Genomic DNA, 22,547 nt, shown 5'->3' with positions numbered 1-22,547 from the left:
ACACATTTTTATGGGTCCCCTAATTTTTTGTTTCCTACTTTTAGTTTCAATTATTCTTATTTCAAAACATTTTCAAAAAGCATTCCCAAAAAAAGCTTAAGATTTTCATGAATTAAAAGCAATTTCAATGATTTCTCAAAGTAATTTCATTAATAAATAAAATAAATCTATAAAATTCCATCAATTAGAAAACAAATGTCTAAGAAGTAGTGAAAATAGCCAAGGGCGTTCCAGAGAGCACAGACAGACAGACAGACAGACCTGCAGGTGGTGATAACAGAGCCATCGAACCAGGCTGGTTTCTCCTCCTTGTCTGGTCGGTTTGCGTCCAGAATCTCAGAGATGTTGAAGACAGACAGACTGTTGTTAATGTACCTGCTCATGTCGTGGTCCCCGTGAGGCTGGTAGGCGTACTGTACATGTTCACCAGCCGATGAATCATGTCTAACGTGAACATCACAATGAACGCCTGGGAATAATAACAAACAAATAAGTTAGGACAAGCAGCTCAGTGGCCATGTGGTAAGAGTGTCAGCCTGACGACTGGGAGGTCAGGGTTTGATTCCTGGTCGGGTCATACTAGAGCAGTGGTGGGCAACTTTGATGATGGAGAAGGCCATTATGTTTTCACACTCACTCCAGAGGGCCTCAATGCATATACAGTCAAAAATAGCACAAATAGCAGATTTACAAGCTTGTAGATCTGCTATTTTTGCAATTTTTGAAGTGGCTTTGTGTGTCCCGTACCTGTCCCGTGCATCTCTGCGCTGCGATTGGTTAGTTTTGTCTGTCCCTTACATGTACCGGGACAGAATTGAGGATTTGCCAAGCTTCACATGACAATTTGGCTCTCCAGACAAAATCATTCATTCATTCAGAACTAGAACTAAAGCACATAGAAAGTATAGATCACAGAATGTATAGATCTAGAACACATAGAATACAAATTCACCGCTTCACTTCGAACCGAGGTTTGATTTTTGAATTGGAATCCTGAATATTTTTTACTATTTTTTTATTTGAATCCTGAAAAGTAACGTTTTTATTTCATTTCAATTGCGTTTATATTATGTAAACTTTATGAACATAAATACAAATACAATTCTAGTCATGAAGCTACTAATATACACTGAAGTAATTAAAGCGGGTTATGTTTGCATGTTTGGAATTGTAACAGCTGAAATCAATAATATATCAGTATTCTGATATTAACCTGCGGGCTGCATGAAGTGAAGGTGGAAGCCACATGTGGCCCCTGGGCCGCCAGTTGACCATGTATGTACTAGGCTCTAAAAATGGGAATAATCATCATCGGTACCATAGCGTTCAGGAGAACTCCTTCTAATGTCTAAACCAGTGGTTTCCAACCGTTTTCATATCAAGGTCCTCCATTATTTATTCGGCATTTGAGCCACAGACCACTTTTCGTTGAGATTTTCTTTGCCTCTCAGACCCAAAACGTAGAATATTTTGTGATCGTTGGATAAGATTTTGTCCACAATTCCATCCATGATGTATAGGAGAGATAACAGGTAAACCTTGATCAAACTAACAATTCTTCTACATTCTCTAGTTGTGTAGACTTCTTGTAAATCAAGTAGGGGTCCATTTGGTTTCATTTTACACTCAAGCCTGGTGTGAATCCCCACTCCGTTGGTGACCACGGACAGGACGGCCGTCCGTTGAGGAACTGGGCTCAGGCTGCGGTGCTGTGGGCCTCGGAGGTGAACTGGGTGGTGAACTTCCAGGAATCCACCCTGACCTCCATGATGTGATGAGTGCCAGCCAGAGGGGGGCCAGGGGGAACAAGGCCACAGACAGAGTGATGAAGCCAGACTGGGTTAGCCTGGGGCCAGCCTATATACTAATGCAGCTAACTAATTGTTTTAACATGGCTGGGATGTCTAGCTCAGCTAGGCTAAGACTGGGTCACTGAGACGCACACAAACACATGCAACCGCACACATGCGCTTGCTCGCACGCACGCACACACAGACACAGACACAGACACAGACACAGACACGTGCACGCACAGTGCACACAGAGGACAGAAACAGGTGGTGAGATCAAAGGGTAACATTGCCCCCTGCTGTCACTACATTTATTCTGATTAATTTAGTACTGCATACTGTATGTGTGCAGGAACAAGCCCTTAAAAAGAGCCTTGGTTTTTGAGATACCCCTCCCCGGGGTAGAACAAAACGGGACAATGGATCGTCCCGAGTTTTACTTTTACTGCAAAAGTCATGAAACTGATCCATGAAGTGACTCACCACACATAGGCAAAAAAGAGAAAAGAAAAGAAAAATCGAACCTCTGTTCGAAGTGGAGCTGTGTGTGTGTGTGTGTGTGTGTGTGTGTGTGTGTGTGTGTGTGTGTGTGTGTGTGTGTGTGTGTGTGTGTGTGTGTGTGTGTATTGCAGTTGATGCTCAGGGCAGGCTAGACTCAACAGCACCTCTCTGGTCACCCAGGGTACTACATACAGGCTACATACAGACCCACCCACCCACAAACATACCTACAAACATACCTACACACACGGCCACGTATAGGGAGCTTGTGTTCCACACAGCTCCAAAAAGAAGCCTACCCCGAAAGATGGAGTCCAAGTCAATCCTTTCTTTGTAATGTTCTACCTTCTGGTTGTTTTTACATCTTGCACAGATATAGTTTACTGGTAGTGTCCCTCAGGGACATGCAGAGAATGTTAGAGAGGCAGGGGCTGACATTTCTAAAAGGGCCTTTTGGTGAAGATATTGAAATCTTACAACGTGTTGTGCTGCGACGTGTTGTGAGCTTGGAGGTCAGCTATTTTCAGTACTTGATACCACACTAAACTAAGCATAATCAAGTCAATACCTGAGATTTGGCGTAACGGCATGGATTTCTACACAGGGAGGGCAATTCTTTCAACATAAAACACTCGCATTCAAGTTCAGGAGAGTTTGGACAAGGCAATTCTCTGGAATGCTGCCTTCAGGTATAGAATGGAAACAGGGCATTTGCATTTCTTTCACCATAGTAGAAACTGCAAGCATGGTCTGGAGAGGGCACTTTTTACATACGGATAAAAGGGCAGGGGCTCAAGCCCCCTTTGATGTCTATGTGTGCACTTGCCTGCTGTCCCTATGTAGCAGAGTGACTCACTACCTCAGCCTGATGGCCTCTAAAATCTAGTAGGCTATCTCCCCCGGCCCACAGGGACATCCCTCTGGTCTGATGATGGTTAGGATGTTTTGACTTTCATGCGGGAGACCCAGCCGTGTTCAAATCTTAGGCACTTACATCCCAAAACAATAAGAATGGATGGTCAGAAGGTCTATTTAAATACTTTATTTTTATTTTACAAAAGAATATGAAGCATTTGTGCTGCTTTTAGGCCTATTATATTCTGTGTATAACCCAGTGGTTCTCCATGTGTGTGCCAGGGACCCCCAGGGGTCATTGAGGGCGTTCCAGGGGGTCCCCAGCAAAATAAGTTAAAAATACCAATCTTTTTATGCCTAAAACACAATTATAACCGTTCAGCCCAAAACAAACTGCTTTGCACTAAAACATGCATTAACCGATTTAGCCAAACCTTAAACGTAGGCTGTTTGAAAATAGCAGATCGGCTATATTTTCAAACATTCTGTACTTTTACTTTTGGTACATTTTGATACCAATACTTTTGTGTGTACATTTTGAATTCTGGACTTTTACTTGTTACAGAGTATTTCTACAATGCAGTATGTAGAAAACGTGAGTACTTTTCAACCATTGTCCATTAGTCCCCCCCCCAAAAAAAAAAAAATAATAATAAAAAAAAATAGGCTAAATAAATAAATAAAATAAAAATAAATACAATTAATTTTAAACAATTCAAAAGACATTTAAAAAAAAAATCACAGAAATGTATATATTTATGTATTTCAATTGTGATATTTACATTTACACTTTGGACCAAGGATGGGGGGTGGTAACTTGCTGGTACTCGGTGACGTCATGGCTGCAGAGAAGCGACGCTCCTCCCTTGCTGCATGGTGGTGGTGGCTGTCGCAGTTCTTCACTCATCAACAACACAACACGCACACTCCAACACCCAGGCAGACCTACACACGCTCCCTGCCTGACTAAAACAGTCGTATCTCTGTGTGGATCTATATCTATCCACCATCCAGACAGACATCCTATAGCAGGCCACCGATCATCCACACAACCATGACGAACCAGGGGCTGAAGGCGAGATTTGACGCCTTCCTCCAGGAGAAGAACCTGATGACGGACGTTCTGGCCAAGATCGAGGCCAGGACGGGCGTGAACCGCTCCTACATAGCGCTGGGTAAACAACGATACAAAGAACAACAGCCTACCTACCGCTGCGGATCGGTTACATCATCTGCCATTTATAAATCGCAGATGATGAATTGTGAAGCGTTGTGTGAGATGGTAAAAACTTGCCACTTTTCGGCGAGCTACGGCAGCCTATGTACCGTCGCATGACGTTTTTTGGAAATACTAAAAGCGACTGATCTATGATCTCTTGATTAAAGACGCTGTCGCTCGCCGAAAAAAGAAAAATGGCAGATATATCTGCCATATAATATCTGCCATTTTTCTTTTTCGGCGAGCGATTACCATGGTAGGCCTATGACAAGGCATAATTCACTTATAGGGAAATAGATGTATAGCGGCTGATCTCCGGTCAGAATCAGATTGATATCACACCAGTTAAAGAGGAAGGGAACCAACGCATTAGGAGTAACAATGTAACAGTTTCACAGAATTAGTAGTGGATGTCATTTTTTTGTTATGTTGCTTGTAGTGGACAGTGTTCTATTCTTGTTGTTTTGTTGTGAATAATGTCTATTTTTTTATGTGTGCGTTATTTTGTTGTGAATAACGTGTCCATTTAAACGGTTTCTCCATCTTTCAGCTGTCATAGGGTTCGTGGCCATATATCTGGTGATCGGATATGGCGCCTCCCTGCTATGCAACCTCATCGGCTTTGTGTATCCGGCGTACATATCGTAAGTGCACGCACGCACGCACACACACACACACACACACACACACACACACACACACACACACACACACACACACACACACACACACACACACACACACACACAGGTAGTTAGGTGACTGTGGCAGTGATGATGTTGATGATGCATATACAGATCCTTCTCGAAAAATTAGAATATTGTGTAAAAGTAGCCTACATTTTCTTGAAACTGTCAATTTCTTGAAACTTTCATATATTCTAGATACATTGGACATTCAGTGAATTATTCCAACCCTTTTTTTGTTAAAATTTTGAATTTTTATGGCATACATCTCATGAATTTCAAAAGTCCATATTTCAAAATATTACACTATTACACGAAACCACTCAAAACAAGGATTTATAATAGCGAAATGTCAACCTTCTGAAGTCAGAGATGTTTGAAAACACTGGGAAGTTTCCGAAGTCAGTTATGATTTGGGGTGCTATGGCATCTGCAATATTCTAATTTTTCGAGAAGGATCTGTATATCTAGCCATGATGTCAGCCTCAATGCGTCTAGTTAGGATGTTTCCACTAGGACTACATGTGGGGTTTGACTTCCGCTTTCGTAACAACGACCATAGTGAGGAGTCACTGCAGCCCATACTGGGCACTGTGCCCACTTTCCTTTCTCCAGTGTTCAGACGGGGGGGTGTGTGAGCCGTGGGCATTTTCAGAGCACGTTTCAGTGGCATCAGTTCAGCAAAGGTTAAGGTATGGCAACATGACCGGTGTCTATGACACCGGTCATGTTGCCATACCTTAGCAACAGGCATGATGAATATACAAGAAGTACATCCCCCCCCCCCCCCCCCCTGTAGCCAATGTATGGCAGCTGCCATACAGTACCTAGCCATATCCAATTGACGGCTCTGGCACGTTTAGGAGACATTATAATTAAGAGTTAACCATCGTGGCCAGCATAGTATGAGCATTGTTTAGAGAGTATTTTTTGCTACAGTGACTACATGTGTATATGGGAAGGGAATTACTTGAGTGTGTCTGAGGAGGTTCAAACAAAAGCTGCTTCTTGCGTGGATTTGGCTTCTTTTTGTGACTCGTTACGGTTTGAAAAATAAAAATAAAACAAAACAAAAATCCCAGAACTTCAGTTACAGTTCCCTGGTCTTCTAGGGATTGCTTTCCCAAGTGCAAATGTGTGCCAAGAACAATCTTTGTTTCATATTATGCCAATTACCAAAGATGGTCCTTTTGTTTAGAACTCAATACTTCCATAAATTTCAAGTAAAGACTCACTATAACTGCCAACTATTCACACAAAACAATGCATCCCTACCTCTAACTACAGGCATCAAGGGTCTTAAGGTTGTATTCTAATCTCCAACAAAAGAAAAGCTGAAAATAATTCTCATTGTGATATTATGTTCCCCAGGCTACAATATTTTGAGAACAGGTTTGCGCTGGGACATAAAATATTTATCATCGTTTACGAAGACAAGACAGTCAATGGCCGACACGGCCACACCCTCAAATGCCTGTATGTGCACTATCTATCTATCTATCTATCTATCTATCTATCTATCTATCTATCTATCTATCTATCTATCTATCTATCTATCTATCTATCTATCTATCTATCTATCGAATACCATCTGTTGTCTAGCTGCTGTGTGCAGTGTGCAGTGTTTAGGGAATTCACAACACTGCGTTTACAGGGTGTTGGTCTGATTACAAAATGAGCTTTTATTGCACAGTGTAGACAGGGCGAGGTGTGTGTGTGTGTACTGTAGGTTTATCTCATTACCGGAGGTTAGCCGTGCACGTATACCGTATAACGTCACTGTCGGGCAGAAACCTCGTATCTCCAAGTTTCAAATGCGTACGTTTCTTTCGTAAAGCAAAGCCCTGCTTCACCATACAAGACTGTCGCGCGAAAGTAGTGAAAATAGCAGATCTACAAGCACACAACGCCTTGCACCGCGAGGCGTTGTGTGCTTGTAGATCAGCTATTTTCAGACACTTGTACACATGCCCCCAACAACTGAAATCAACATCATTAAAACGGCTAAAACGATAGAAAGCAGTAAATGAAAACATTATAACACTCATCTCATATTTTCTCTAATTACAATCTAAAATACGAATCCAAACAAAGTTGTCCTTTAAATGATGAGTACAAAACAAACGGTTTTGGACATAGAAGGTTTCCACCCGACAACAACTATATGAAGTGTTGGATGTACAGTGTGGTACATGGTGTTCCATAGCAGGCATGGTCACAATGTACACTCTGTGTGCAGGCTGTTATCACAGTGCGGGGTGTGATAAAATGATAAAAGTGGCTGATAATAACTAAGGCGAACCGGCCGCGGAGCCAACCGATTAGCGCAAGTTGAAATGCGGTCAATGCCGGCCGACATGCTGATGTGTTGCCACTTGGTATCCTCCCCGCAGGGCGAAGGAACCCGGCACGTCAAACGTGTTGAATATCGGCCAAGACGGAAATAGCAGGACGTGGCATTTCCGGTTTACTTCCCGTATCTGCGTGACGTATGCGGTAGGGATGGGACGATATGAACATTTCATATCACGATTATTGTGACGAAAGAAATCGCGAATTGATCCCAGTGCAAGACGGAGGATGATATCATGATGAATTAAATCTCCACGATACGATTATCGTGAGTGTTTTTTATCACGATAAACGATAATATCGCGTATCGTCCAATCCCTAGTAGGCTGATACCTTTTTTAGGAGGCGGGAAGCAGGTTGGAGTCAATTGTCCTTGTGACGCATTTGGCAATAAAGTGTTTCTGATACTGATTAATTTCCAATGGGAGAGTGAACGTGAACACAGCTTCTGAACCATTCTTTAGCTCCATGGTCACCGAACTAAATATTGAACGGGATCGTCACAAGCCACACAATATTCCCAAAATGTTCATACTAAAAATGGCTTTTTTCGGAGAGACAGACCAAGAGAAAATGAACTTTATTATCGACTTTTCTCTGTCCCAGCAACACACTCTCGCGGGACCCAGCGGCAGTATACATGGGACGTGCGCGAGATTTTCCCGCCGTCAGATGCCAGCGCCCACTTAGGAGGCTATTTGTAGACTTTGTGTACCATGTCGCACTCTGGGAGAGTATTTTTTGCAGGTCTTTCAGTCCGAGACGAGTGTATCAAAAAAGCAACTGGGTTAAGCACCGTTGGTCCGACCAGTTTAACATTCACCAGGTTAGCATTCACCAGCGTCGGCAGGTTAGCATTTCACCAGGTTAGCATTCACCAGTGTTAGTTTTACTGAGGTTAAGGTTAGGTTTAGTCCGTCCCCCAGACTTTCGTCACCTCCGCGCAGCCAATCACAAGCTTCCGCTGCCTTAACCCTGTTGTTTTTTGATAACTCTCCCATCGCACTCTAGTGGCTCCAACCAGGATGCCATATCTTCTATATTAAGAATCTTTGATATCGGGTAATCAACTCTGTGCATGACTGTAGTTCCCCATAGCAGAGGGTCACTTACCATTTCAGTCTAGTGGCAAATCTTTGGCCTGAACTAGTCTTAAAACACTTTGTTAGAGGTCTGGGTTGTGTAGTTGCCTTGTCATGATGTAGGCCAACTGGTGGGGTATATCTTGCGCCATTGATTAGAAATTGATATTCCAAAAATAGTCTCCTCATTGTCTTACATTGCACGGTGAATCAGCTCTCAAAGTCACTCTTTTAGCAAAATCCTAAAAAAAGCTAGCTGCCAGCACTTTTCTGGCATTTTCACTGTGCTGTGCAATGCAAATCAACAAGGAGACTATTTTTGGATTCATTTTGTGGCGCAACGGGGGTAGATATGTCTCTGATTGGTCATCATGCCATGGTAACAACGCAATCCAAACATCTACAAATGTGTTATTGTGCTTTAATAGGCCTAGAATTATTGAATGTTTTAACCAGTGAAAAATAGCAGATATACAAGCGCGCTGTGAGCTTGTAGATCTGCTATTTTTGAAAAATCGTGAACATTAGAATTTTGACCCGATTCTATAAGTGTCTTTTGAATCCTTCTAAGATTTTTTTGAAAAACCTATGTTTCTATGTCAACAATCTGGCTATAGCCATCGTCAAAGAAAAGGTCTTTTTCACTTAACTGGAGCTCAGTTAGTCTGTTCTTGAGAGACTACTATGTCAGTGGTTCTCAAACCTTTTCAAGTGAAGGACCCCCAAAATTATATTTATTTGGCCACGGACACCCATCTCAAAATATTTAGTTCCAGGGACCCCCCAGAAGCAAAATTTGAGTTACAAGCGTTCGCTTTGAAAATACATAGATCCAGAGATTTGCACACATTTTCACGACTTTTTTCAAAAATAGCAGATCTACAAGTTCGCAGCGCGGCACTCGGTGCCGCGCTGTGAGCTTGTATATCTGCTATTTTTCAATAGTTAAAGCAGTCAATAATCCTAGGCCTAGGATAATACTCTATTCAAATTGGCCAAATGTGTTCCCTGGAGGCTCACTTCCCATGAGTGACACTATCTACTATCTACCATAACTACTACAGTATCTGTAGTTGTTGGCACGGTTGCTTTGTCTTGTTGTTTGGAGTGTTGAATGTTTAATGGACGTCGATGAAAACAAGCCCCGTGGCATTTTGTTGCATGCCTGCGGTGTGTTTTTTTTTAACTTGTTGTGCTGCCTGCATGTTTAACTTCTTCGGTGCCATATTTAAAGTGGGACCTCTTATATTGCCGGTTCGCCAACAAAGGGTTAAAAAAATAGTGTGCACGCTGGTGCACACATTCATGCACAGATCATGCACTATGCATGTGCATGCTTTTCACAGCTTTCAAACAAAAGAATCCGCTTGGAAATCCGTTCAGGCATTCAGGAGAAGGCAGCCCTTATGTTTTCTTCAAATGTAAACAAACATGGCTGCCATGTTTGAAAGATGGGGTTGGTATGGGGGTTAAACATGCAATTTCGCGATCGCGATCATGGCTAGTACACTGTTGGAGGTCCAAATTCTTTTTTTTTTTTTTTTTTTTTTTAAAAGACGTCCAGAAGACGTCTGGCAGGGAGGTCCATAGTTAAAAAGACGTTTTTATTATAGAAAACGTCTTTTTTTTGCAGGGTATGAGTTAAAGAGCGTGTTTCCTAAACCCACCAGGCTTGAGTTAAGACCCGCCTCGCGGAAACGCGAGAACGTCCAGGAGTGGCTGAAATCCTTGCCGGACACATGGAGAGGGGATATAGTCCATGGGCCCGACGGGTTGTCGGTATCAAAAAGGTGGCAAAGGTTACCATGCATTTTTGAAAAGCTCTATATCTGTAGATTATATTTTGGTATGATAACCCTTTCTTAGACCCAGCTAAATTGGTGTTATCAGCCGCTGGAGTTGGTGTCCCATTAACTTTACATTACAGGGAAAAAAAGCAAAAACATTATCTGCTTTTAGTAGCATAAGAGGGGTCAAACTAGGGGTTTGTCATGATGCCGAATCCATTGCAAGCATTTGTTTTGCACAAAAAACATTCCTTGGGCTATACATGGCCTCAGAATACGATGCATGTATGGGTGTGCATTCATGTTAGTCAGAGGCCTTAGGGTTTTATTTCTCATGCTAATCAGTCTAAAAGCGCCAAATTTTGCACAGATGTAGCCCAGGGCATGCTCTAATGATTTAGCTAGGGCGCCCGAGTCGGCGACCTTTGGGGTCGCCACAGCTCCAGAAAAACAATGGTTTAGTGATGAAAAGTGATGAGTCATCACTTTTCTGAGTTTTGTGGATGTTTTCTGGAGCCCGAAGGTCACCGACTCGGGCGCCCTAGCTAAATCATTAGATCATGCCCTGGGCTACATCTGTGCAAAATGTGGCGCTTTTAGACTGATTAGCATGAGAAATAAAACCCTAATGCCTCCGAATAACATGAATGCACACCCATAGATGCATTGTCTTCTGAGGCCATTTATAGCCCAAGGAATGTTTTTTGTGCAAAACAGATGCTTGCAATGGATTCGGCATCATGAAAACTCCCTAGTTTGACCCCTCTTATGCTACTAAAAGCAGATTAATATTTTTACCTTTTGTCCTGTAATGTAATGTTAATGGGACACCAACTCTAGAGGCTGATAACACCAATTTAGCTGGGTCTAAGAAAGGGTTATCATACCAAAATATAATCTACAGATATAGAGCTTTTCAAAAATGCATGGTAACCTTTGCCACCTTTTTGATACCGACAACCCGTCGGGCCCATGGACTAATAAAGTCAGAAGGCATGAAGACAATCTTAAAACTTGTACTGAGATACATAAATTGTATTAATCTGTTCTGTCGTACTTCAAAACATAGATTTTTCATAGATATGGAGGCCCTTAATTGTGGAACTCTCTAGACGCATCGCTAAAGTCATCACTTTCCTTTGCAACATTAAAAACGTATATCTTATTTATTTCTTCTTCACTGAAGCCATATGATTCAGTTCTGATGTGTGATTCTTACTCATTCTTCTGTCTTTTTCTTTTCCTGTGCAGTCTTTCTTGTGTTTTCACTTCTTCTTTTGTACTGTTCTTATTGAACTTTTAACGTATGCTATTTAATGACCCCTTCCACTGAGGAAAGGATTCCAAATAGGCCTATTAGCTTCTTCCTTTTCTTGCACAATAACGTCTCTTTTTGATACATGAATTTTTCTATTTAATGTCACAATGTGCTAATAAACTAAACCAAACCAACCAAGCTCTTTACAATGTGCCAGGTCATATACAGTAAGTCAAGGGTCTTCAACAGGGGGTCCTCAGAGCTCAGAGTTACTACAGGGGGTCCACCTTTTTCTCTTTACTTGAACCGTGGTGTCCTTATTCTGAGAACTTTAGCCCAAAAATAGCAGATCTACTGCGAGGCGTTGTGAGCTTGTAGATCGGCTATTTTCGGCAAAGAGCTTCAGTGTAGAGGGGAAAAAGAGCAGACTAAGTACAGAGTGAAAGGTATGTTTATTAAGTATTGACTGTTTAAGTGGTTAAATATCTGAAAACACAAATTGACATGAATCCAAAATACACTGATGATTGTGCTGTCAAACGATGTAATCTATGAGGGGGTCCCTGCTTCATCTCTCCCTCAACTAAGGGGGTCCTTGGCCTGAAAACGTTGCAGTAAGTGATGGTCTCTCTTTAACTCCCCGCAGGATAAAAGCAGTGGAGAGTGCGACCAAGGACGATGACACAAAATGGCTGACCTACTGGGTGGTGTACGGAGTGTTCAGCGTGGCCGAGTTCTTCGCTGACATCTTCCTCTCGTGGTTCCCCTTCTACTACATAGGAAAGGTAATGTCCTTCTACTACATAGGAAAGGTAATGTCCTTCTACTACATAGGAAAGGTAATGTCCTTCTACTACATAGGAAAGGTAATGTCCTGCGTGCCAGTCATTTGATCTGATTTGATTTATTTGAAATGCAATAAAAGCAAAAGGGCCGCGGCAGTATTCAGGACGAACGCAATTAAGTCCTAAGACTTATTTCATTCCTGTCGGTGGTTTTCAAAGCAGGGTCCGAGGACCCCCCAGGGGTCTTTGTGAGGGTTCAAGGGTGGTCCTGAGCTAAAGGACTCCAGTGGAAAAAGTACTGCATTTTTTTTTTACTTGAATAAAAGTATCAATACTGCAATATACTGTAGAATATACTCTATACTGCACCCCAAAATACCTATGACAGTGGATTCCCCATTCCGCCAATGCATTTCAGTGAGAATGGAGCAATTTTTTTTTTTGCAGAGAAATATACTGGCTTGAAACCGCTCCATTCTCATTGAAATGCATGCGGGATGGTGAATCCACCCTCATAGGTACTTTGGTGTGGGGGCAGCCTAACAAGTAAAAGTCCGGAATTCAAAATGTACTCGAGTAAAAGTATAGATAGATAGATAGATAGACAGACAGACAGATAGATAGATACCTTTATTATCCCAATGGTGGAAATCAGTCGCCTGGAAGTATGGCATCAAAATGTACTTAAAGTACTAAAAGTAAAAGTACAAAGTGTTTGAAAATAGCTTAGGCATAAAATAGGGCTAAGTGCATGTTTTATAATAGTATTATAATTTAAATCTGCAAAGTAACTAGTGACTAAAGTTTTCAAATAAATGTGGAGTAAAAGTACAATATTTGGATCCGAGATGTAGTGGAGTAGAAGTTAAAGTATTGGACATTGGAAATACTCAAAAACTACATGGGATTTTATTCAAAAGACTAAAACTAAATCAAATTTTGCTGTCAAAATCAACACTGCTGCACTCGACTCAGTCTGATGGAGAGCGCAAGCTCCAAACATCTTTTCAGATCGGGGTCCGTGGCCAGATGCATATTCATTCGGGGGCTCCTTGACATGACAACGTTTCAGAACCACTGCTCTGTGTTGGCTGGCTGCAAGATGCATGCTGGGAATAGTAGTTCCATACAGAGAACCAAAGGGAACAGTGCTAGCTAACATGTTGCTGGTTGGAATTAACGCTGAACAATGGAGCCAGTGTGGAGCTATGTGTGGAATGTTTCCTGGCAAGTCAGCTGACCTGAAAGCCCCCCCCAGTTGTAATAACAATAACAATACTATAGTAGTAGTAATGATGATGATGCTATAATAATAGTGTACTAGTAAGCAGGGGTGTCGCACCAAATTCTGGGCCCTGGGTACAAGGATTCACTCACATTCTTTGCTTTAACTGTTGAAAAATAGCAGATATACAAGCTCACAGCGCGGCACCGAGTGCCGCGCTGCGAGCTAGTAGATCTGCTATTTTTGAAAAATCGTGAACATTTGTGCAGGTCTTTGAATATTTCAAATCCTTCTAAGGTTTCTTGAAAAACCTGTGTCTATGTCAATGATGCGTATTTGGCCACGGACCCCCATCTCAAAATATTTTGTTCCAGGGACCCCCCCAGAAGCAAACTTTGTTTTTTTCAAAAATAGCAGATCTACAAGCTCGCAGCGTGGCACTCGGTGCTGTGCTGTGAGCTTGTATATATGCTATTTTTCAATAGCTGAAGTATAAAATAATTAAGGCCCCTCCACCTTGGGCCCTGGTAACTCAGTCCCACAAGCTCAGTCCCAGTACAAGCTCACAGCTTGTAGATCGTCTATTTTGTGTGAAATGACTTGTCCTAGTTCTACTTGGCTTCGCTAGACCCTTTCTAGCATTTCCGTCATTTTTATTTGTTGTCAAAACTGTCAGTATTGTCATTATATCTTAGTTTGTATTTCCTTTTTATTTAGTTTTCGTCAGTGAATTCTTTGTCATAGTTTTAGTCGACAGAATTGACACTTAACCGTTAATCACATGTGGACACAATCCGGGGCGTCACTTTAACCCTTGCAAGGGTAAAAAAATGACAAACGGCACAAAAAAAAAACATTACACTGGCCTGGCTTGTTTGTTTAAGGCAGGGGCATTTCCTAGTTCCTGCTAAGTTGTGTCATGCTGCTGGCACCTTGCCAGGCCCTACAGTAGCACATGTGTCACAACGCTGCGGTTTGAGCCTGCAAGGAAGGATGAACGTCTTTAGAAATGTCCTGCTCCTGTTGATCAATGTTGAGCTTTCTCTGTTGAGCTTCACTGCAAAGCACAGATTCCGATCATGAGTATAAACATAATAGAATCATATAAATGATCGCTATTTTAAGGATTTCCGTTATCTTGTAATTGTATACTTGAAAGTTGAGCATAGGGGTGCAATCTTAATCTATTAATAGTTTTATTATTTTTATTATTAGTAATGGTATTATTGTTAGTAGTAGTATTACTTATTATTATTGTTGTTGTATGTGATTAAATTAGACCATAAAATGCTGTTCAAATAAAGGCCAGACAGGCGTGATTTTTGCACAGAAAAAACAGACAATTTCTTTTTTTTTTAAGAAACCAATGATTCTCAATGACCTCATGCACACCGGCTCCGAATTTGCTGTGCGGCAAGTGGCTGTGGCTCTGCGTTTTTTCCCCGATCGAACCCAGTTCGATTTGTGTGTCTTTTCGCATGCGGTAAAATCTCATTGACTCCGTTTATGACTCGTTTTCGGATCCTCAGTGTGGATTCCGCACAGTATTGTGCACCAAATCCAATGCGTTTTAAGCAAACGGAAAAAACGCTGCGGGCCAGCGTGCAAAGCCCTTAAGAGATGCAAAACAGGAAAAACAGCATGCAGTGTCGTGAGTTTCTTGTTGTTTTGTGGTCAAATGTTTTATACCCCCTGATCACCACATGACTCAAAGCAAAACAAAATGAAGAAAATGCTAAATCCTTGTCACAAATGTAGTGTATGGTATGTTGCGCCATAATTCAAGGAATCCAGGGAGGAATATTTTCATTGCTTGACCTTCTACGGTTCAAGAGTTAAAGCGTGAAGCAGTCACCTATCGCGCCACCATAGCTTGCGGCATAGCTGAATGGTTAGGGAGCCCGCCTGAAGAACCGGAGCCCCTGGTTGTCCCAGGTTCCATTCCAGGCCCCACACGCAACACACACACACACACACACACACACACACACACACACACACACACACACACACACACACACACACACACACACACACAGACTCAGGAGCGAAATCATACTCTCCAGCCTAGCTTGGTGACAAAAATGGTATCAAATGGGCTTGATGAATATTGAATATCAAACTGGGGGTCCGTGGAAATCTTAAGGTTGAGAATCACTCATACACGTTTGTGTGATCTCTGTCCTGGTGACTGAGCTTGTAGATCGTCTATTTTTTTTGCCGAAGACATTTGCTATAGAGAGAAAGTTGTACCAAGTACAAGTCGCAAGCGTAACTCAGGTCATTGTTTTACTAACAATAGAGGGTTGAAGTGGTTAACAGCTGCCTCAGCAGATTGCTGTGTGTAGGCTACGTAACAACAGATGGTTGCTAGGCAACCTGCTTTGCATAAACAACATGACTCACCTCCACTCCGTCGTCAGGCAGCGTAGCCTACAGCACTGTTTCCCCCAGAATGGTATGGGTCACGACTCACGAGTAAATCATCCTTTTCATTTCATAATAATAGTTTGAAAAATAAATATATATATATATATATATATATATTAAGGCTGGGACTTTAACTGATTAATTGCGATTAATTAATTACAGAAAATTAACGCGATAAAAAATATTAACGCATTTTAATCGCACTTAGTTTTTGCACCACAGAACCTTCAGTTTCGGGCATACCGATCATAGCGATGCACCAACCAAGAAGAGACAACAAACGCAAAGGGAGAAGTAGCCGATCAGAGCGCTTTGCTTGGCCCAGTGGATGCAAAATTTAGATTAAAAAAACTCACTCGTTGATTCACTCGTACAACAAAAAGTGTTTTACTTGAAAACAATGCTTCTCAGGTCAAATATCGATGTGCGATTAAAATGTGATTAATTGCGATTAATTAATCACAGAGCCTGTAATTAATTAGATTAAAACTTTTAATCGCATCCCAGCCCTAATATATATATATATATATATATATAGTCGTTGTCGGGTGAAAACCTTGTATGTCCAAAACCGTTCGTTTTGCATTTAACATTTTAAAAATGATTTAAACTAGTGAAAACAGCCGATCTACAAGCACACAACGCCTCGCACCGCGAGGCGTTGTGTGCTTGTAGATCTGCTGTTTTCACTACTTTTGTGCGACGGCCTTGTATGATGAAGCAGGGCTTTACTTGGTGAAAGAACGTACATATTTGAAACTTGGAGATACGAGGTTTCTGCCCGACAATGACGATATATATATATATATATATATATATATATATTATATATATATATATATATATAATTTCAAAAAGTTAAAGTTAAGTTTTTCAGAAATAAAAGTGTTATTAACTCATTTACTGCCCAAACCACAGAATCCCGGGCACACAAATATTTTCCGATGGAGGGGTCTGCGGCCAATTACATATTAACACAAACTCTGCCATCAAAATACCCCTTTGTACCCCTTCTCTGCCATGCCCGTAGAACCCGTAAATGTAATAAAAATTAATTAAAAAACATTTTTTTATCGAAGCGCAACTAAAATAGGCCGGAACTAATGCTCCGTGATCGGTTTCTACACGGACACATTATTGAGCGGACCACTTTAACATTGGAGTCCCTGAACCGGAAGCGGAAGTCCGTCCTCTATTTTGGCCCAGCTTACTGTCTGAGCTCCGCGGCTTACAGATGGAGAAGTTATTGATCAATTGAAAAAGTTTCAACGGATTTGAGAAGCTGATGGAATACGCGAACACACGAGCAGTGTCCGATCACGCACGATGGGAACTGGACGAGCGCCCACGTTAACAGGTAGGACTTGGAGAAGCCGGCAGTGAAAGACATAGAGAAATTAACGGGCTTTACGGCCGTAAACTACGAATGAGTTAATTTGGGGGATCCCTGAGTAAATCACCGTATTAGACCAGTTCTGAAACTGAAGAATTTACATTTAATTTGACTCGGTTCCACAGATAAATGCTTCCAGGGGTCCCTGGAACTAAATATTTTGAGATGGGGGTCCATGGCCAAATACATATCATTTTGGGGGTCCTTGAAATGAAGAAGTTTGAGCACCACTGACATGGAAACATAGGTTTTTCAGAAACCTGTTAGGATTTAGGAGACACATAGAATCGGGTCAATATATTCAAAGACTTGCTCAAATTGTCATGATTTTTGATTTTTCATAAATTGGCAGATCTACAAGCTTGCAGTGTGGCACTCTTTGCCACGCTGTGAGCTTATAGATCTGCTATTTTTTAAAGTATAAAATAATGGTTTAAGTATGAATGCGTTCCAGCCAGGTCTTAATGGATTAGGCAACAGGAGTCAGCATGAGGACATGACATTCAGAAATGTAACAGTAATGTAACAGTCTATTGTGTAACGGTGTGTCGAAACCCAGGACTGTTCTTTGAATCCTCAGACACGCGGCCATGAAACTAATGATACGTTTGCTTTTTTTCCTTCTTCCCTGTGACTCATTCATTTGCATGTGTGTAAGCTACCGTAGACCGTCAAACCACTGGTCTGATGAAACAAGTGCTTCTATGGTACTCCATAGTAGCCCACAACATAAGAAGCTCTGTTTTGTAAACAAATCTGTTTTTCCTGCATGCGTTTTAGGCTTAGCAGAAGCAGGGAAACACTGTGTGCGTGCGTAAAAATAGCAAATCTACAAGCTCACAACTTTGCTCCAGAATAGGGATAATAATTGTGCGCTGAAAGTGTCTGATCATGACAACCCGTCACACATGTTAAAGGGATATTTCACTTTCAAAAAAACTTTTGTTAATTGTATCGTCTAATCAGGCTTTTAGGAACACCCTGAACAGTTTTAAATTTGCTTGATTCAATATTTAGATATTTGATGTAAATGTTACCAGGCCCTCCAGGCCCAGGGCCTCTCCCCACACACACCCATTGTAACTTCAAGAAGGAAGTTATCGAAAAAACACGGCCTGCTCACATATTAGGAGGGTAAAATGAGTCACCAGAAAAAATAATGGGTGTTTTTAATGAATCTACTATGGTTAAAATGAAGTTTGAAGTTGAAGGTGTGTGTGTGTGGAGAAAAGCCCATAAGCCATTTCCCTGTTGAAAGTGGAATATCGCTTTAAGAGGCAGAAAACAGTTATTTGGGGCTATGTCAGGTCAATGTGAGATGCATGCATGCTTCCACAAATATGACAATATGTTCTGACTTCATTTTGGGGGTCTATTCATCCATCCATCTTCAACCGCTTATCCGGAATCGGGTCGCGGGGGTAACAGTTCCAACTGAGATTTCCAGATGTCCTTATCCCGAGCAACTTCCTCCACTCCCTCAGGGAGTATACCGAGGCGTTCCCAAGCCAGTTTGGAGATCTAATCCCTCCATCTGGTCTTTGGTCTGCCACGGGGTCTCCTCCCAGTGCATCGAGGACCTTCCTAGGAAGGCGCTCGGGGGGCATCCGTACTAGATGCCCGAACCACCTAAGCTGACTCCGTCCTTTCCAAGTGTAGGCAGGGGCGTCATTTGGGCATCAGGGGCAACACCCTAGTATTTTCATAAAAAATATAATTTAGTCAATAATGTGTTTTTTTCTCCACCATGAACGTTTGCAGGACAGTACATAGATGAATTAGGCCTACCATCTGTGTAGAAACAAGACAGTAGGTTGTCTATTTTTGGTGTGCAACGTCATGTCCATTCAACAAGCCTAATCACACAGACATTCTCTCTCTCTCTCTCACTTACTCATTTTGACAGTGTTTAGTCTTTCAATTAATTATTTCATTAAGTTTACTCTCTTATTCATACTGGCGCATTATTAGGCTACCTAACCTGTGGAGTAGGCTATTGTTTGTTTGCAGTCAGGGCAGTGCATACAGTAGAATCAACAAAACTTTACTTAAAAAAAAAGAAAAACACCCGTAAACGTTATCCCTTTTGTAATGTGTGTGTGTGTGTGTGTGTGTGCTAAATAGTAACTATACAGCTATCTGCAGCTCCTTGACTGTTGTGTGGGGAATAAACACCTGAAACTGTAATAAAAATCACCCAAAACCAGATAAACCAAAAGATTTTAAAACCCGAAAATGTTCGCATGTGCCCTGTGAGCGTTCCTTGCAACACCCTAGATATTGGTCAAATTACGCCTCTGAGTGTAGGAGCAGCGGTTCTACTCCAAGTCTCTCCCGGGTGTCTGAACTTCTCACCCTATCTCTAAGGGAGATACCAGCCACCTGTCTGAGGAAACCCATTTCGTCTGCTTGCACCCCTGACCTTATACTTTCGGTCATGATGACCCACACTTCATGACCATAGGTGAGAGTAGGAAGGAAGATTGCTCAGTAGATAGAGAGCTTTGCCTTCCAAGCTCAACTCTTTTTTTCTTCACCACAGTGCGATTTAGCTCCTGCTGCTTTGCTGAATCAAAAGTATTGTTACTGAGCCAATGATAGCTCTGGTCCATAGCGTTAGAAGGACTTTCGAGCCCTTGCGTGCACACCCCATTCATCAAATAATCAATTATTTATATATGAGTATTACGTTGTGTGGGACTAATTGAACACCCCCTCTCCTCTGTCTCTCCCTTTCCCTGCCTCCAGGGGGCGTTCTTGGTGTGGTGCATGGCTCCCATGTCGAGCAACGGCTCCGTGCTGATCTACACGCGGATCATTCGCCCCTTCTTCCTCCGAAATGAAGGCAGGATCGACGACGTGGTGAAGAACCTCACAGACAAGGCGTCAGAGGCTGCAGACAAGATTAAAGACGAAGGTACGGACGGATTCTAAAACATGCTTCACAGAAGAGAGAACTGCATATCAGGGCTAGGCAACCGTAGGCACAGCGGGTGCCACCACTAGTTGCGTTTCCATAAAGCCGTTTTTTTGCGCATTAAGGCTTTTGCGCATAAATCCTTTAATGGAAACGCAACAGGTCGGTCAGACAGACCCACCCAGGGTCTCTCAAGAATCGCATTAGTTTAATGGAAACAGGCTAAATTCGCTTCGTCTTTTTGCAAATTTCTGATAATTTTCTTCCTATTTTCAAATAAGCTTCATGGTTACATTTGTACACTCTCACAGTTAATGTGGTCCTTGAAATGTAGAAGTATGAGAACCACTGGTATTGGTATTGACCACACGACAGTGTGAAAAAAAAGAAAAAAGGAAAACGGTTCCTCAATGTTAATCAATGTTGGATCCAGTTCCTCCGATTCCAGATCCCAAGCCTGGGAACCACTAACAAACAAGATAAAAAAATATATATGTATTTTTATTGGTGCTTATAACGCGTTATGTTCAGATCACTGACTGTTCCTTCGCTCTTTGTCCCACAGCCAAAAGAGCGACAGCCAACATCATGTTTGAAGAGAAGAAGTCCACCTAAAAGACAGACGTCCCGTTTATACCCCCCCCCCCCCTCGGAGCGGAGAGTCAATCCCACAGCTCAATAAATGTTGCCTTTCAGATGTTTTCATTTTCTAAATTCAGTAGTATGTAATCTTCCACACTGTCCATAAATGATTTACACGGTGGTAAAAGGAAAAAAAAAGAAGAAAATCGTGCCATTTTGAAAGTGAAGTTGGCCTTTTGTTCCCCTCTTGACAAGCTTTTAGACCTTAAAACTTTGCATATTGTACCTTTATGCTGCCCTATGAAACTGACTGTAATGTATTGCCGTTTTGCTTTATACACAAATACAGACTTGTTTGCCCATTTTGTGTTGCCACTTGGATGGTGTTTTTTGTGCGACTGTTGAATGCAAACAATGACTTATTTTCAAGCTTAATTTATCATGTGCCGTACTTAATCTGTATCGTAATCCAATGGAGCACTTTTAAACAGAGCTGTTATGGTAACATTGGAGTGCTGTATATCCTTGATGCGTTCCGTTGTGGTATGAAAATGTGTACAGTGGTGGAAAAAGTAGTATTTTTTTTTTACTTAAACAAAAGTATCAATACTGCAATGGACACTCGTTCGCTAGTAAAAGTCGGGAATTTAAAATGTGTTTTCAAATAGCCTAGGTATAAAAAAGGGCTAAACTGGCTATTGTATGTTCTATATTACAGTTTATTTAGTTCTGCAAAGTAACTAGTAACTGAAGTTTTCAAGTAATTGCATAAGATTAAAAGTACGATATTTGGATTGTAGATGTATTGGAGATTGGAAATCTCCAATACTACTTAAGTAAATGTAACTAGTTACTTTACTCCGCTGTGTACAATAACCTACATTTTACATCATACACCTGTCGGGAAGAAACCTTGTACTGTATCTCCATATTGACATTTTTACGTTTTCTTTGTAAATGAATGACCTGTCCTACTTCTTCACCCACAAATGTGTCACAAAAGTAGCAAACACAGCCAATTTACAATGCAATGCAAGCTTGTAGAGCTGCAATTTCTTTTTGCTATTTTCGGCTATTTGAAAAATGCTTGAAGTGAAAATGAAAAGTGGCCACCTATCTGTGGGTTTATCCATACAATGAAAATTATTAACAAGAGCTTAAGACCAAATAACTCTAGGATCCTTTTTCCATTTAATGAAAAGTAATGGTTTTGGATGTACATGGTTTCCACCCGACAGTGACAATAACATATGCATCAGGGAGCATAAGTTATTAGTTGTAGGCCTATATCAATGTATAGTTGTATCCCTTGCTTAACCACTTAACAGCTACAATAGATGCACCAAATCTCTATACAGCAAATTGCCGATCTAAAAGTTCACAACCAGTAGCTTTTGAGCCTTTTCACAGAATATTTGCTTGTTAGGACAAGCGCAGAATAGCAACATTGGTTACTATAGCTAATTTAAACCCTAGTAACACTAAATAACATAAACTACAGTAGATGAACTGATTCCAATTATGAACAGTAGGTGGCGGAATAGGACAAAAATAGAAGGGTCATTTACTGTTCAGTGCTATGGTTCAGTGGCTCCTTGTGGTGTTTGCATGGTGATGATGCACAACTATTTGGAACTTGACTATTAGTTAAAGGTGGTGTAAGTGATTCATATTGTTAAAATAGA

At 41.4% G+C, this 22,547-nt stretch overlaps 1 protein-coding gene across 1 annotated transcript; it reads left to right on the top strand.

Moving 5' to 3' along the window:
• Positions 1-4,012: 4,012 nt before the first annotated feature.
• Positions 4,013-21,227, top strand: reep5 (receptor accessory protein 5). The gene is made up of 5 exons (XM_080743776.1): positions 4,013-4,321; positions 4,916-5,009; positions 12,177-12,315; positions 20,112-20,280; positions 20,846-21,227. Exons 1-5 carry the CDS (start codon positions 4,201-4,203, stop codon positions 20,893-20,895), a joined length of 573 nt encoding a protein of 190 aa, XP_080599902.1. The 5' UTR covers positions 4,013-4,200; the 3' UTR covers positions 20,896-21,227.
• The last annotated feature ends 1,320 nt before the right edge of the window (positions 21,228-22,547 follow it).

Source organism: Nannobrachium achirus, assembly GCF_963921795.1.
Source record: "Nannobrachium achirus genome assembly, chromosome: 15".
Classification (NCBI taxonomy): domain Eukaryota; kingdom Metazoa; phylum Chordata; class Actinopteri; order Myctophiformes; family Myctophidae; genus Nannobrachium; species Nannobrachium achirus.
The sequence above is the reverse complement of the archived record's forward strand: the minus strand, read 5'-3'. Positions and strand labels throughout refer to the sequence as shown.